Below are 16,901 nucleotides of genomic sequence, written 5' to 3'. Positions count from 1 at the left end.
TATTTAAGCCTCCTTCTATATCCAGTTGCCTGGAAGGGCTGCTGGAAGCGTGATGTATTCAAGCTAACTGGATAAAGAGACTTGAAGATTTTTCAACTGGAAGGTCAAGAGCGCCAGCGCAGAACAAATGACTTGATATCTGTTATGAGCTCGAGTTCGAGGCCCAAATGTTGATATCAATGTCTAAACAGCTCCTAGCTATTCACGACAAACAATTCTCTGAAAGCACTGTTAAAGTGGTTCTGTGCCCAGGACAAAACACCTACTAGTGTTTCTAATACTGGATCGCGCCGAATTGCGCCAAAATCCTTCCAGCTTATCGAGTTATAGTGTGCCAATTTCCCCTCGTGGTCACGCTGATGTGTGACGTGTACTGATTACGGCACTAGTGAAGTCTAGATGAGCAGGCGCCAGCAGTATTGGAAATCGCAGTAGTGTTGCCGCAGAACTTCACAACACTACTGCGATTTCCAATACTGATTATACTATATACTGATTAAAATGACCCAACTTGCATTGCATCAAAAAGATACAGTGACGAAATAATGTTCACTGGTGATCCTTTTCGCAACCGATAAGCATAATTTGAATAAGATATAACAAAATTGCGCTAATTTGCGGCATTTTCCTGATATGCCACAAATCCGCGACAATTTGGCGTCCATCTTATTCTTTTACGCCAGTTTTAGAATTCAAACAAAAAATGCAAAGTATTTGTCTCACTAGAATTTCATTGGCAAAGAGCTTAAGATTTGGTGCAAACAGGCGCGCTCCCTACTTTAGCCATGTTAGCTATCCACCTCAATGATAAATCCTCAGGGGTCATTGACCTTTCTTCGTTCTTGCACAAAAAAAATAGAGGACCTTTCACCCCTGAAACGCAGTGGTTTCTTCCTCCATGTGTACGTTCCAAGATGGCGGCCGCCGACTGGGAAGAAGTGAAACGTTTGGCAGCAGATTTTCAGCGCGCCCAGCTCAGCAGCTCCGCACAAAGGTACTGAAACCGTACTATGTTATACTGATAAGTCTTATGCTTACTTTGGAAGACTTGTGAGCAAATGTTCCTACCGTCCAAAGTTCCACAGACCAGTAAAATTATGCACGAGTCAGCTGTTATACAAAGTTTTTTTCATGGTGTCCAAACGACATATGGTAGACTTTTAGGACTCACTGTCTGTATTTTATATCACTATACGGGTAGAGTATGTATCCGAATAGATAAACCTTTGGAGAAAAATAGCTCCGGAACTTTGTGACAATGAAGAACCCTCAAATTAATTTTTTAACCCCGCCCCTTAAAAACAAGATGGTGCTAACGTTAACGTTAACAACCTCTAGACTAGTCTAGTTAGTACTTACCCCTCTTGTATGGAAAGTCAACATGTACATTGAAGTTATTATGCTATGATGTAAAAGTATCACGTAACCTGTTTTTGTTTGTTTGTCTGTTTCAAAGAGTTTAAAAATCAATCTTGATTTTTAACCTCCTTGTTTGTTTGTTTGCTTGTTCTGCACAACTGGTAAACCATCTTTAGGCTTATATTGTACAGTACAGTACAGTACAGTAAGTATAAGCTGCATTTGTAATGTAACTGTTTGGCTGAGTTCCTGATAAGTTAATATAGGACTTAGATACCAAACACCCTAAACGTTTCAGTAAGACCAGATGGACATAGGTTTAGTCCACTCACATGGGGATGGACCATTACTTTTTTTTTGGAGTTCGTAAATGTGCTCTCCTCAACAACACTATGGCTTTACATTCCAACCAAAAGAATGTCCTGGACTGAAGCTAGGTACTCACTGTCACAAGAGTGGAGTGAGGAAATAGGCACAAAACTGACATATGACAAAGTGCCTTTCCCTATTTAAGACAGAACATTGGGGCGGGCAGTGGAGCCTGCTGGGGATTCGAGTCCTGATAACCGTTTTTGTATTGCAGACTGTCTGAGCGTAACCTGATAGAGATAGTGAATGTTCTGGTGGAGTCCCGCCTGCTGGAGGTGGTGTACACCACAGATGGACGGGAGTACCTCACACCTCAGCAGGTCATCAAGGAGATCAAGGATGAGCTGTACCTCCATGGAGGTCAGTAGCTGTATAATCCATATGACCTATATGGCTGGTATAAATGTCCTTCAATAGTGCACACCTTTGAAGGCATGCAATGTGGCAGAAGCTGGCCACATTAAATGACCTGACCTGACCTTTGGACATTTAGCTATAAACCCTAAGAGACTGCCTCAAAGTAAGTCTACATGCTGAACACAATTTTATGTTCATTGTTTTAAATCAAAGATTACAAGTTTTGGCACCCCTTTAATATAATATAATGTTCTAACACACCTCTTATGTGTTCCAACACCCCCCATATATTCCAAGGGATTAGAATGTAGGAATGTGTTTGTCAGAACATAGGGTTGTTCCATTTTAAGCATTTTTTCTGTATGTCATACCATTTTGCCTGTTGGAGGATAATGAAGAAAAAAGTTGCCTAGGTATCATCCTATATCTAGCTATAGTTTACTGGGGCTTCTATTCCATGTGTGGGAGTAAGTAGGATACTGTACTAAAAATTTATCCAAATGACAGAATACAGCTGCAGTGTCAGATTAGGATCCACATGATCAGACTGTCCATACTAGTACTTTTCTCCAAGTATTTGTCTTTTGTGATAGAACATTAAAATCTGGATCTTACCTTTCCCAATGTTCAGGTAGAGTCAACCTTGTGGAGCTACAACAGGTCAGTTCTTTTACATTAACTAAGAAAAAACTTATCACCAAGATACATAAATACTGATATATAAAGAGTACCTGGAAGAGGCATATTTTTTATTAGATTTATAGCCTCCATGTAGTTTGTAGCTATTTTAGTTTTTATTAATCTATTCTTTAGTATGAACAGGAAGTGGCTGAGAGTGTGCTAAAGCTAAATTTAAAGGAATATAATGAACATGATGAATGATTTTTTTAACAAGAGCAACATTATACTAGGTTCTCTGGCGGGTGCTATATGGAATTGCTTTTAGACGATAATAGACCTATTTATGGTTCCAATTGCAAGATGCTTCCCTATAACCTCTGGAACAGTTCCAGCTGTGTATGTGCAGGGAGATACATTGTGTGTAACATGCCTAAGGTGTCTAATGCAGGGTTGTAGGCAGCAAGCACCTGTCCTTCCGTCCTTTGACGGAATTTTGCAGCTGGGGACGGAAAAATTTTGCCCATTTCGTCCTCTGTGAGCAACTTCATTCAATGCCATTCAAAATGGAGGGGATGGAAAATGATTTCTGGCTGGCTACAACCCTGGTCTAATGTATTTATCAATGTCTCAGGGGGCTTCAAATTTGACTATTACATGTACATCTGGAACCAGGCTTATTGTAACACATCTCTGACTTACATAGGGGCTAAGTTTTAAACTGACTCTGCTGGTGTGTTTGTATATGTATCTGTACAGCTCATCAACATTGACCTGAGCCACATTGAGAACAAAGCTGCCGAGGTTGTCAGGACTGACAAGGATGTGGAGCTGGTACTAGGACAGCTGATTGACAGGTCACTGGCTATATATAGACATGTCTAGTTATACCCGCTTGCCTCTAAAAGCTGCAATCATTAAGCAACAATAAGTTTGATAGATTGCTTAACAAATTTTGTATATAAAGAAGAAACTTAAATGATTGGTGTGCTTTGCTGTCTTTCAATCATACTTGTACAACTTAAATGATATTGCAAGCTTATGTTTCCGACTCCCTCCATCTTGTAGGACATACCTGGACAGCTTAGCAGAGGAGGTCAATGACCTGCTGCAGGAGAATGGCCAGGTCACCATAGGTCAGCTGACCAAACAGTACGACCTGCCCAGTGACTTCCTGATGGAGGTAACTACTTTTCTGGTATCTCTCTTCTTGCTTGTAAAGTATGAAGCCATGAGATAGAAAAATGTAGTAGGCCAAAGGTTTGATGTGTAAATGCTGGAGTGTCCAGTTATTTTCATTAAGCATTGCCGAATTGGTATCTCTTCTGCTATATGTGACATTCAGATGTGTATATCGGACAAGAGTCATTCAGGCTCGGATTTGCCCATTTTATCATAACCCCATGACATTGGAATATCTTATTAAAGAATTTGAGCCATTGTCAAATGATGATGAGCTAAAAGTAATGAAGTCTGGTATAAAGTTGGTGTAAAGACTGATTATTAAATTAAAAATGTGACTGTGTCATCCTCATTTCCAGGCTATATTAGAGAGACTTGGAACCATCATCCAGGGACAGAGTGACCCATATGACAAGGGTGTCATCTTCACTGATACATTTGTCAAGATGCACACCGCTCAGATAAGGGGCATATTTAGTGCTATTACAAGGTAAGTTATACATGATTCAGTCTTTTATTAGTAAAAGTATTAAAAAAACTCTTTTGTAACACTCTCCAAGCAGAGGTTGGTTGTTTCAGGTAATTCAAATTTCTGCATGTGTAATGTTGTATGAAGAATTTGGAAAGCAAAGCAACATGATGAAAAGTTTGTAAAATGTAAAATGTTCTAAACTTTTTCAAATATTTGTTGACCATAGTTAAGATATATCTTGCTGAAAGGTTTATCTGTTGCACTAAGTTAAAGTGACTTTAAATCTTAAATGATAATCAATAAACATGAAGCATATACATTGAAATGTAAAATGTTCTAAACTTTTTTCAAATATTTATTGACTATAGCTAAGATATATCTTGTTGAAAGGTTTATCTGTTGCACTTTAAATCTCTAAGTTTAACATTTCTTTGCACATCTAGGCCAACCCCTGTGGGAAGCATTATGAACAAGTACGGGTTTGCAGAGAAGCTTTTCTACAGTAAGCTCAATTCCTTTTGCTTCTAAATTGTATTTGCCTTGCACCAATTGTCAAAGAAGGAGTAAAACTAAAATCCCTACTACATACGTCAATAAGAACAAAATAGAATCACGAAGGTGGTTGTATCTACACTTTTGAAATAACATGTTGTTTGAAAAGAAATTACCTCGTTTTTATCTCATGCGTCATTTGTAAGCATTGACACCATGGGTTATTTCATCTTAAGTATCCTAGCAAATTAAAGTCTGGAATACCACCTGTCTAAACATACAATATACAGACTGGGATCTACTTCCATTCATCTTCAGACCAAAAGTACTTGTTACCCTGCAATACTAATAAGATACTTGGATAGATTCAATATTTGTTTTAATCTTTTCAACTTTGATCTTCTTTTGGTGATATAACTGCTTACAGCTGTGCTGGAGAAGCTAGTAAACGATGGGCAGCTGGCGGGCAGTATTACAGGAGGTCGCCAGGACAAGGCCTTGTACGTCCCTGACATCTACAACAAAACACAGATGAAGTGGGTGGACAACTTCTACTCACAAAATGGCTACTTGGGTAAGCAAGCTATCTTTTTACACAAGATTTGGACCACCATAGTTTGTTTTGAATTCTGAAAGCAATGATTTTTAGAAGTTTCTTGAAATAAAAAGTTTCCAAGTCCAGTTTTCAGTTGCACAAATGTGTAAGTAGTGCGCAATGATAATTATTAAGTATAATATCCAGATTATTATTCTTTCATTGCTACACCTTTCTAATACAATATTTTCCCCAATCCTCACCTCAAAATCCTGTCCATCTATAGTCTGAAAGGAAACACAGTATATGCAAGATAACCATTATTCAAGCAATGTTACTGGATAAATTGAAGTTAGTCAGTCACAGACTAAAGACAGCAGATCCTATCTGAAACATCTGACTGCTTACAAATCTATCCACACAGTTGCTGGAAAAGCTGTTGTATTGGATATCTAGTACCTGTATGTCTAACCTGCACCGACAAAATACAGCATATTGTTTATTACCTGATTATCACACATCACACTCATCCTCATGTGCAGAGTGGGACACTGTTAGAAGACTAGGCATCTCGGACCCCCAGCCCTATGTGAAGAGGCGGTTCAAGTCTGCATCTCTGGTGTTCCTGCCCAGCTGCTGTGTGGGTCCATCCTTACTGAGTCAGGTGGAGGCAAGCATAGAGGAGGCTGTCACTTCAGCCACATGGGTAGATGTGCAGGTAACCTCGCTTTCAATGTTTTATGTTATAAAACATAAATGCCAGGTGGTCCTTATGTAGAGGTGCTTAGTAGATTTAACATATGGGTTTGACTATATTTTACAAATTTGATGTAAAAGAGATACTTGATTGAACATACCTGGTAGCATAATACAGTGATCCATATGAAAAGTTTTTGAATATAATGTGCAACATGTCATGTTTTGTTTGTAATGTTTGGGAAGATTGCATACATATGACTCCTATATTATACAAACACATTCCTTGATAACCATTTTGAAACCATGGCTATCGATACAATGAGTCATTTTCCCCTTACGTTTGTATGCATGTAGACGTTGTTGCCACCGTCCTTCAATGCTGTAGACTGCACCCAGCTGCTGCAGCAGGTGCTGAAAGGCCGAGGGATGGGCTCACACAGGGTGTTCCAGGGCAGTGTGGTGGCTAGTGACAAGTTCATCCTCACCTGTAAGGGCTACTTTGATGAACTCATGAAGCAGAAAGCTGAAAAGGTATTATTATTCACACACATTTCAGACACATTTCAGATTGATGCATTTCTGCTCTTAGGACCAGGAAAAAATGTTGTGTTTCTGATTACCTAAACAATGTTAGCAAAAACCTGCTGACCCTAGAAAATGTATTATCATTCAAACAAATGAAACCATTTGTGCAACACATTTTATAATTCCTTTAAAATGCCCTTCCTATTTCCTAATGATGACGTTTTTTGTAAAATTGTTTATTATACTCTATTACCTTTGTGAAAATGGAGATATTCTTTATGGTCTATGTGTTTGTTTGTCAAGGTTTGTGTCTGTTGTTATTTGAATACTGTAGAGTGACAGGATGTGAGGCGGAAGGTTGTGTAGCCAGAGACTGACAGGATGGAAAGTTTGCTTTGGCCAAAGTCCAAAGTTGATCCCTTGTAGACAGAATTAAAACTTATAAGGAGGAGGTATATGTGATCTTTATTTGTCTTCCACTACCAGGACTCTAAGTCATCTACCATGCTGATATTTGTGGAGGAAAGCAGTAGGAAACCCCCTGTAGCATCAGACCTGCCACCAGCAGATGATGGCACAGGAGGGAAAGGAGGCAAGAGAGATGATAGGAGGAAAAAAGCTGGTGGTGAGATTTTACAAGCTCAAGTTAATAATTGATAATTTATGTTCATAGTTATAGACACAAGGATTATAAGTTACAGTGTTAATCATGTTCACAGTAGGTGTAATCCTCAGAAACTAAAGTAGTCTGAAATATTAGTACAAAATATGCTGTTTGACTACATCTACAAGCATGACTTTTTTTACCAATTTACAATGTATGTCAAAAACCAATACTGGAAGTTCTACTACAATACTGTAAAAGCTGGAAAGACACCCTTACCTGAGTTTAACCTTTTATTTCACCAAAAATTATAAAGATCAATCCATGGATTCTAAAGTTATCTGCAAACAACACACACATACCCAGACAAAAAATAACCTTCTTGGCAAAAGTGATTGACTAAAATTGATGTGTTCCAGAGGGAAAGACCAGTACAGGTGGAGGTTCTGGGTATGGTTCCAGAGAAGTGAAAACCAAAGGGAAGAGTAAGAAACAGAAGAGAAGGGAGGCGGAGGAAGAGGAGGCAGCAGCTAAGTCCTCTTCATCTGGTGGACACAGTAGGAAGCAGGAGCTCCCTTTCATGACTATAGAGGTAGGAAGTATGAGAGTTACTGATGAGATTAGGGTGTGCAATGTTGTATGACCCATACCAGCCTTCCAACATTACCCCAATTAAAATCCTTTCGGCCTGAAATCATCTCAAGGTACCAAGGTGTTCTCAGTTATGGATTGGATTTGAACAACACCATTTGGTAGAAAGTGGTCAAAACTGTGTCCTAGGGGACTGGCCGTGTGCAATTGTAGAGTATTGCTATGCAGAGAACAATGTAATTCAGACACAATTCTCTTGTCAGCTGTGCAGTGTTGTAAATCAAAGGTTAACATGTCATCTTATGTTATGCTTATTCAGGAAATAGAGGAAGTACTACGTAAAAACCTCCCTGACTGTGATGATGGGTTTGTCACAGAACTAGCAGAGGACCTTCACAGGTAAGATTCACAGGTAATTTTTTGTCTTTAAACTCAGAACTAGGAGATATGAAAGTAAGGGACTATCTGCCAAAAAGTAGCAAGATTATATATACAAGAGACATCAATGTGGGATAATTTTTCAAAACTTGATCTAGTTTTTAAGAAAAATTGTTCTGTGAACTTCACAGGACTTTTTCTTCCCTTGCTGCATGTTGCTAGGGACATCCTCACTAGATATCTATAATTATTATTGTTTGCAGTTTGTTGTCAAAAGTTAGATGTGATGGGTCGTTCAGTGTAAAATAACCAGCTGTTGCAGCACAGCATGCTTATGAAGCTGGTGTGTCACACCAAAGTACACGACTACAGTGATACTGGCTATGGTCGAGTACATTTTTTGTCCATTTCTTTTTACCACAGACCCTTGACTAAAAGTTACCAGGAGGTGGCTAAGTCAGTGTTCCTGGCCTCCACTGGTGGTGGTAGTGGAGCCTCCAGGAAGGAGACACACAGAGATCTGCAGGAGAAGGTTACTGGTCTCTGGACGAACATCAAACTGTTCGAGAAGGGCCTGAAGCTCTTTGAAGGTTAGTACACGGATACAAGATGATGTTGAATGGCAAGGCTAGCAGACATGAAATCGAGGTTCTATTCCATGCTAGATGTGTAATCGGGAAAGATACTTTTCACAACTTTCCTCACTCCACCCAGGTGTAAATGGGTCTCTGTCACTTCAGTTGAGGAGGTAAAAGGTGATGGAAGGAAAAGGATTGCCTCTATCTTCCTATACCGTACCCAAGACACAGTACCCTAGGATCTCAAAAGCCATAGGAACTTTACAATGTACCTTTACCTTAACATTTACATGTACCTTACAAGGGTACAGATACACTAATGTTACTTTTTATATTACTAGTAACAATGCCCATTTTTTCATACCTGCTGCAATGTAGTACATTCAAGACATGTTTGTGCTGTTTTCAGTTTGAATAACACATTGTACATTATTCATGCAGAAATGCTCAAAATTCTTCTGCCCTAAGTATATTTTGATCAGTGGAAATAAATGTAAATTGTGATTGAGCTTGACCCTCCCCTGATCCTTTGCATTGCAAGTACTATTAGAACATTTTTTGGACATCTCAGAGTTGCTGTTCCACTTTTTCTTTGTCTACTGCTCCTATGAAAACACTCCACATGAAGTAATGTTGCAAAATTTTTGTATATTGTAGAAGAGGCTCAGAGTCAGCTGGCCAAACATCTCCTGAAGACCCTGTGCACAGATGTCACAAACATTCTGCTCAATTTTGTGGCCTCAGAGCAGATGATGTCAGTGAATGACCCTAAAGCCATAACCATAGAGGTGAGAAGTTACAGCCTATGAGTATTTTCTAATTTCTATTCCATTGGCACTCATTCCTTAATTTTTGTCACCCTCCACTTGCATTTGAGTTTTATTTATTTTCAAATTGTTTGTTCTTTGTCCACAGATGCGCTTTAAACTTATCTCCAATCTACCTGAGCACATTAAAGAACCAATGACCAAGCTCCACACATCACTGGCAGGAAAGGTAAGACAGGGCTCTGTATTGGACAGTTCCTTGGGAGACAATTGGGACCACATAGGTCCAGTTTAGAACTTTTATTCAGCCTGTCATCCATGCTTACTTGTGTCATCAAGCATTGAGCCACTGGGGAAGCTATATCAGAAAAGACAGCCTAGGTGACAGGCTGAAAAAAAGTTCTAAACAAGATCTTTGTGTATAGGGGCTTGGGGATGATTAGTGTGAAAGACGTCAGTTACTGAAAAATGAATCCACTCATGGGTATGCAATGTTCATGTACAATAAGTATTGCATATCTCTCTGTAAAGGAAGTGGATGACTTCCTGTCAGCCCTGGAGACTGTGGCAGGGGAAATGCAGGTGATGCTGAAGAAAGCTGACAAGAAAAAAGAAAGGTAAAAGTATAACAGATGCCATGTATCAGGATTAACGGCACAGTAGTAATTCGCATAATTTTGCTTAAGCTTAAGAAAAGGAACTAGACAAGACTTCAAAGATGTTGCTCTGAGGTACTCTAGATTGAAATATTTAAAGTTTCTAACAAAAAATTTGCTTCTGACCATTTACAAATCTATCCAGTTGCTTGAGTAGCTGCTATCTTGTTGTTTCTTACTACCTGGAATACTAATCTTCATCAATGTGGGATGATTTTTTGTATGACACATGTCTACCTCCCTTACAGACAGCTGGTGTTTAACCACAGACAGTCCCTGTGTGAGGAACTGGGCAGAGAGGAGGAGCCAGCCACAGTGTTACACCTGGCTGTGCTGTTAATGTTCCAGCAGCTGTCACACGCCATGGTCCATGCACCTGGCAGGTGTGTGCCGCTCATCATCAGCCACCTGGAGCAGCACCTGCCCAAGGAGCAACATGCCAAACTTGTCGACTTCCAGGGTGAGGAGTGCTGTGATCTTTCTTCTCTCACAGTTAATGTTGTTAAGGCCTCTTTCCAATCATATCACATATGCTGGTAAGGCCCCCTTTTCACTTGACAGTGATCACTGAGTGACTATAGAGCCAACAACCAAAATTGGATTCGTGTAAACCCTGACTTTATAATTGGAATGTGATGCAAGCCATTTTATTATTATAACGACAATGAAACAAGGAATAGTTACAAAATTTGTTTGCCTATGAAATTCATTGAGTGATCTGGGAAATAGTTGGTTACCCGGTGGTTGCAGCCTATAGTGGAAAGAGAAATGTGATTTAGACTTGGTCTTCAGATTCAGTGTTCTGATGGTGAAGGCCAGTTAGCACCACAGACAAACTTGCTATGAAAATATACATGTTTTATGAAATAGCGAGTCAGCACAAGGGGATTAGACAACAATACAGAGCCAAAGCTAACAGTTTTTCAAGTCTTAGCCACAAGTCCTGTTCATGTTGCAGTATGATAACCATTCAGCACCAAGGAGAGGGTACAGACACAGCAATAAACCATATCATGATTTAACTGCCCATGTGCAGCAAGTTGCATGTTAAAGTTGAAGGTCCCTGAGACATATTAAACAAAAGCATATACAATAGGAACGTATAAGCCACAGTTTGGCATGTGCAGTTTTAACCTTTAACTGAACAATAGTCTGTTGCAACCTTTGAGTGTCTTGATCATGAGTGCTATCAATTCTATCAACTGCCCACAGATCTGGTAATTAAGTGTGTGAAGGCCAAGCAGCAAGCAGGCGAAGATGGGGACAAAGATGCGGACAATCTAACCACGACGTTGCACAAACTTGTTCCCGACATCAAAGATATGGCACTCAATCCAAAAAAGGCATCCGTGGATCAGGAGGACTAACTACACCAGGACTCACCCTCCCCACACCAACTACTGTACCACATCCAGGAAATCTAGGTTTTGATATATTGCATTTAATGAAAACCTTGTAGACAGAAATCGATGACAATAATACATGTTCTGTCATAAACAGCATGTTTGTGTGCGAAATTGGAAAACTTATTCAAAACATCATTGTTGGACATGTATGGACAGTTTTAGAGATTTACATATCTGTTTCTATCATAAGACTACATTCCTTTGGTAATCACATCTTGTCATGCTAGTGACAGTATAGCAGCATTTTGAATGTTGCTGTTATTCAAGCATATCCTGTTGATTGAAAACTTTGGAAAGTTTCTGTACTACTTGTATTTAATTCCATGTAACAGGTTTGACATGAGAGGATCTGTAATGATTCAACAAGATCTCGAAAATCTTTAGCTCAACTGGTAATTCATTTATTGTGGATGCAAGAGATTTCATGGAATTATAAAGAAATGAAAACATCCTTTACATGGATGAAAAGTGCAACATACATAAATATTTCTACACTTACAATGGCATCTGTCATGATGCTTAAGGCATACAATGTAACTCCAGGACCTATTCTTACCTTAATGACAGACATGTAGAAAGGACAAAAGCAATTTTGGAGATCCATAGTTTCTGACCAGTTCATTACTACTTCTTGAAAAAGCTACATTTCTCAGACATATTGATGTTGAAGTTTTCAACACTTACAGCAACATCTCAATCTACAACCCTTGTTTGAGACCAAACCTATCACACAGTGATAAATAAAGTAGCACGACTGCTTCTGTATATTGCAAGCCCATCACACATTTAGAACCTTCCCAAGACTGTGCTTACGACCACTCCCCAACCAAGGTCAGCGCTGGGGTGGGAGTAGCCTGGAATATCCATCCTATTCTAGTCGCTGTTCTAATCACATCCAAGCAGAATATGACTTTCCCAACTGAATTATAGTCGGCTAGCCTGGATGACATTTAAAGACTTGAAGGCAACATTTCCGTCCAACTTCCAACCACAGGGGACTTTGCTCAAGACTAGCTCCCAAACATGTCTGGAAAAGACCAGGGGGCTGTGGTCGGCATTGCATGATGGGCTTAATACACAGAATGTTGGGCAGGGTCGAACACATCAGTCTTGTGATCTGCAGGGTTGGGCGCCAGCTCATAATTACAAATCATCACCTCCTGTCTCTGCATCTGGAAGGAGTGAAGTTACATGCTGGTAAATGCATCTGTTCAATAAACGGGCCTTATTACCTTTGCCAGAATGGCTAAGGTTATGTTTTGGGCTTGTGAGTCTGTGTGTGTGTCTGTGTGTGTGTGTGTTAACAGCATAACTCAAGAAGTCTTGGATGAATCCCGATAATATTTGGTAGGTGGGTAGGGGTCAGGAAAACGAAGGTCAAGTTCGATAATGGGCCCCCTAGCGGCTTGCTAAGGTACTGCAGCAGAACCTCAATTTTTTATATCTCCTGTTCTGGACATGCTGTGATCATGATTTTTGAGCGGTAGATAGCCCTCGAGGCAGAGAGTAAGTGCTGTGAGTTTGGGCCCCCTAGCGGCTTTTTTGGAACTGCAGGCGCCAATTTCCTTTCAAACTTTGGACGAGAGTAACTCTACAACGTGTTGACGGATCGTCATGATTTTTGGTATGTAGATAGAATGAGTGATGACTTACATAATGGTATACTAATTATGCAAATCAACAGCTAATTTTCATAATTAATGAGGAAAATTTATAAATCCACTGCATTCCATGATAGGACTTTCAAACTTGTCACATATGTAGCTGGGAAGGAGAGAAATGTCGATAGATATCAATTATGCAAATGATGGCCTCATTTGCATAATTAATGAGAAAATATGAAGATGTTGACGGATCATCATGTTTTTTGGTATGTAGGTAGCGTAAGTGAAGACAAACATAATGAGATACCAATTATGCAAATCAAACAGCTAATTTGCATAATTAATGAGGATATTTTATAAATTCACTACGTTCCATGATAGGACTTTAAAACTTGTCACATATGTAGCTGAGAAAGAGAGAAATGTCAATACATATTTATCATGCAAATGATGCTCTCATTTGCATAATTAATGAGAAAATGTGAACGTGTTGACGGATCGTCATGATTTTTGGCATGTAGATAGCCTAAGTGAAGACTTATATAATGTGATACTTATTATGCAAATTAACAGCTAATTTGCATAATTGATGAGGAAAAGTTTATAAATCCACTGCATTCCATTATAGTACTTTCATCAAAGTTGCCACATATGTAACTGAGAAAGAGAGAAGAGAGTAAGAGGTGTATTTAAAGACTTTGAAAGAGAATAAGTCAAGAATGGATCAAAGGATCATCATGATTTTTGGTATGCTGATAGCTTAAGTTATGCTTGATACAATTTGATATCAATTAATTGTAACTTGGGATCTAATTTGCATAATCAATGCCGAAATTTTATAAACCAACTCCAAGCATATAATTATGAAGAAAATGAAATGAGTAACGCATTTGTCTACAGACATCATTCTACATAACAAACCTGGTTTATTTGGCAAAGGTATGTGTTCGTGGAACTCTAGTTTTATCTTTAAATACTGGTCATAATGAAAATCAAAGCAATGTACATTTTGTACATACAAAAATGTAACCTAATGTGTATAATTGAACTGGTAAAAGCATTTTGTTCTCAGCATATGCATTAATAATAAAAAAAATTAAATGGAAACATGCAAATGCCAAACCTGTTAACTTGTGTTGTTTCTTAATGGGCTGTCTGTAATAACTTAGTGACAGTCATATTCTCAGCTTCACTTCATCTCTGTACAATTGTACCTTCTATTGCTACCCAATGAAATTATGTCTTAAGAATAAGGGATGTCTTGGTTAACTTCAACATGCCAAAACAGTTATAAAAGGACTTGGGTACCTCTGTATACTCTCCACGGAGGCCAATATAGTATACTCTTGTGTTGTCAGCACCAAAGTTTCCAGGGAAGTAGATAGAAAGGTTGTGGACACCAGAGAATCGCACCACCCTGAAGGTAGAACACAACATGGAGGTGAACAGGTTAAGGTTGAGAAATTACAGTAAAATGTTGCCCATTATTTCTGTACATGGTACACATGTATATAACACTTGCCAGCAACCTTTTGGTCATTTGAACCTTCATATAAATATAAGGTTAAGAATCAAATAACTGTTACTCATCTAAGTGAGCTGTGAAGTTTTCATGGGTAGCACCTCAAATGTACAATGCATATTAAAGTACACTTAATAAACATAATGAATGCCTTAAATGGAATACAAATGCCTACTTGGTGTTATACTCCACCACCCCATTTGGGTCAGGTTGTAGCTCAAACTCCTGGTCTGCTTCCACGTGGACATCATCAAACGTCATCGCATCACGATTCTTAAACCTAACAAATACAGAACAGGATCAATAGCATGCCTTGTGGTGATCCCTTATAATGATACAATTACACAAAAGACAGAAAAATGAATTGTAGTGAAACAAAAGACATAATGAGGAACTGATGAAATGCTCACAGTTTCATGCGATCAGGGTGTGACTCATCCTCTCCACCAATTATTATCACTCCTTTCAACTTCACCAGGCCTGTAAACCTGCATGGGGAAAGACCAGGGATGGAATTACATGTATATGCTGTATACAGTGGTCATACTGTAGCAGTAGTAGTTGAGCACAGCACCAAAATGAGAACACTTCTTTGATTTTTGGCTTCAATATACAAGTACATTTTTTGGTGGAACTAATCGTGATAATAGATGTTCATTTCAAATCGTATAAATCTTTACTAGCCTTCAACATTGTAGATGAATATCTTAACAGGTAAAGTGAGGGTTCAACCAGAACGAATGTTGGAGAATTTGCAGACAACACAAGGTCACTGTTACAACTCACTGTGCTCTTTGCCTAAATCAAACAGTGAACCAACTCACTACCAGGCATGAGTGCAGAGTCAGTGAACAGTTTCAAAACAAGTACGGCAGAAGAGGAGGCACCAGGGATGAAAAGAGGGTGACATTTCAAGCAAGGCCCTACATGTAGCATTACCTCCTCCAATATCAAAAGTTTCCTCAAGGTGTCCTCATTAAGTTACAAAGTGAAAATTAGAGATGACCAACTTACGGGATGTTGAAAAGAAGTTCTTCATCTGCATCACTGTCCACATACTGTCAAACAATATAGGAACATGTTATAATATGTAACAAAGATATACTGCCTTATAATACCTTAAAACATCTCAAAACTACTAGTACTTTAGTACATGGTAGGGGTACAACCTACATTTGTACATGTACATTGATGAGGGACATTAGGGGGTGTCAGAATATATAGATGTTACAAAATAGGGGTGTAACACACAGTAGAGATGGGACATGTGTACCTTTAAAAAAAGGTAAAAAGCAAGAAGAAAGTACAGTCTTCCGTGCACATACTTTGCTTTTGTCCAAACGTTCATTCCATGGTTTGAAGACCTGTTTCCCTGATCCCTCCACTGTTTCATTCAGACACTCCACCCTGTCCTTGTCTATCTTCATGTACAGGTTGTACTGTACACCGATCTCTGGACTATCATGGTCATGGTCATGGTCATCACCTGGAAGGTGGTTGGTAACGTTATGATCAAGATTTCCAATATTGTAGGGGTTCTAATACAATGTATTAACGTTATATACATAATTTATATTCATAACTCCAGCTACAGTCGCAGCGACTATAAGTTGCCACGGTTCTCGACATTCCTTTTGGGGGGAGGGGGGTCTATTGTCAACAAGAAATAATTGCAATCATTGCATGTGGAGCAATTCATGATAGGAGAAAAGGCAGTGAATTGAAAGTAAACACCCACCTCCATGCCCGTGTCCGCCACAGCCATGACTGTGACCGTGGCCGTGGTGCGCCATACAGACTCGGTCCAACCAGACCTCCTTCTGCAATATTTTGTTAGGACAAAAACTACGTTGTGACGACAAAAACTACGTCGTAGCTCTCTCTCTCTCTCTCTCTGCGACGTAGTCAGAAGCTGGCCTAAAGGGGGTTATAGTATGGAAAAGAGCAAACCTAGTCAAGTTGAACGGAAGGGTTGAACAAGTGAAATTGAGAATGCAAGCAAGTCTGGTAGTCAGTCACAACAACGTGCACCACAAAGGTCAAATGGGGTCAAATCACTCTTAAACTGGATTCACATTTATCACGGATATGACGCTTAGCTCAGCCCAACTTTTATGATCACTGTGGGCGACATCTGCGGTCACATCAGTTAACGTTTGCCCAATTTTTACCATTTACATGGCATTG

The 16,901-nt window shown here is 39.2% G+C and overlaps 2 protein-coding genes across 2 annotated transcripts; one reads left to right on the top strand and one right to left on the bottom strand.

Annotated features, from left to right (window-relative positions):
• The first annotated feature begins 839 nt into the window (after positions 1 to 839).
• Positions 840 to 11,970, top strand: LOC118404015 (E3 UFM1-protein ligase 1-like). The gene is made up of 19 exons (XM_035802942.1): positions 840 to 994; positions 1,943 to 2,088; positions 2,717 to 2,745; positions 3,463 to 3,560; positions 3,772 to 3,886; positions 4,245 to 4,375; positions 4,801 to 4,859; positions 5,277 to 5,423; positions 5,927 to 6,102; positions 6,438 to 6,614; positions 7,095 to 7,233; positions 7,632 to 7,804; positions 8,123 to 8,202; positions 8,605 to 8,771; positions 9,417 to 9,547; positions 9,675 to 9,755; positions 10,058 to 10,143; positions 10,431 to 10,642; positions 11,395 to 11,970. The coding sequence occupies exons 1-19, from the start codon at positions 915 to 917 to the stop codon at positions 11,547 to 11,549; spliced, it is 2,382 nt and encodes a 793-aa protein (XP_035658835.1). The 5' UTR covers positions 840 to 914; the 3' UTR covers positions 11,550 to 11,970.
• LOC118404025 (PITH domain-containing protein GA19395-like) lies at positions 11,968 to 16,825 on the bottom strand. Its single transcript, XM_035802952.1, has 7 exons — positions 16,453 to 16,825; positions 16,040 to 16,200; positions 15,729 to 15,772; positions 15,125 to 15,202; positions 14,890 to 14,994; positions 14,501 to 14,609; positions 11,968 to 12,760 (listed from the first exon to the last, which is right to left on the bottom strand). Exons 1-7 carry the CDS (start codon positions 16,505 to 16,507, stop codon positions 12,659 to 12,661), a joined length of 654 nt encoding a protein of 217 aa, XP_035658845.1. The 5' UTR covers positions 16,508 to 16,825; the 3' UTR covers positions 11,968 to 12,658.
• Between the last annotated feature and the right edge of the window lie 76 nt (positions 16,826 to 16,901).

Source organism: Branchiostoma floridae, chromosome 2 (genome assembly GCF_000003815.2).
Source record: "Branchiostoma floridae strain S238N-H82 chromosome 2, Bfl_VNyyK, whole genome shotgun sequence".
NCBI lineage: Eukaryota > Metazoa > Chordata > Leptocardii > Amphioxiformes > Branchiostomatidae > Branchiostoma > Branchiostoma floridae.
This window is presented reverse-complemented; position numbering and strand designations above follow the sequence as displayed.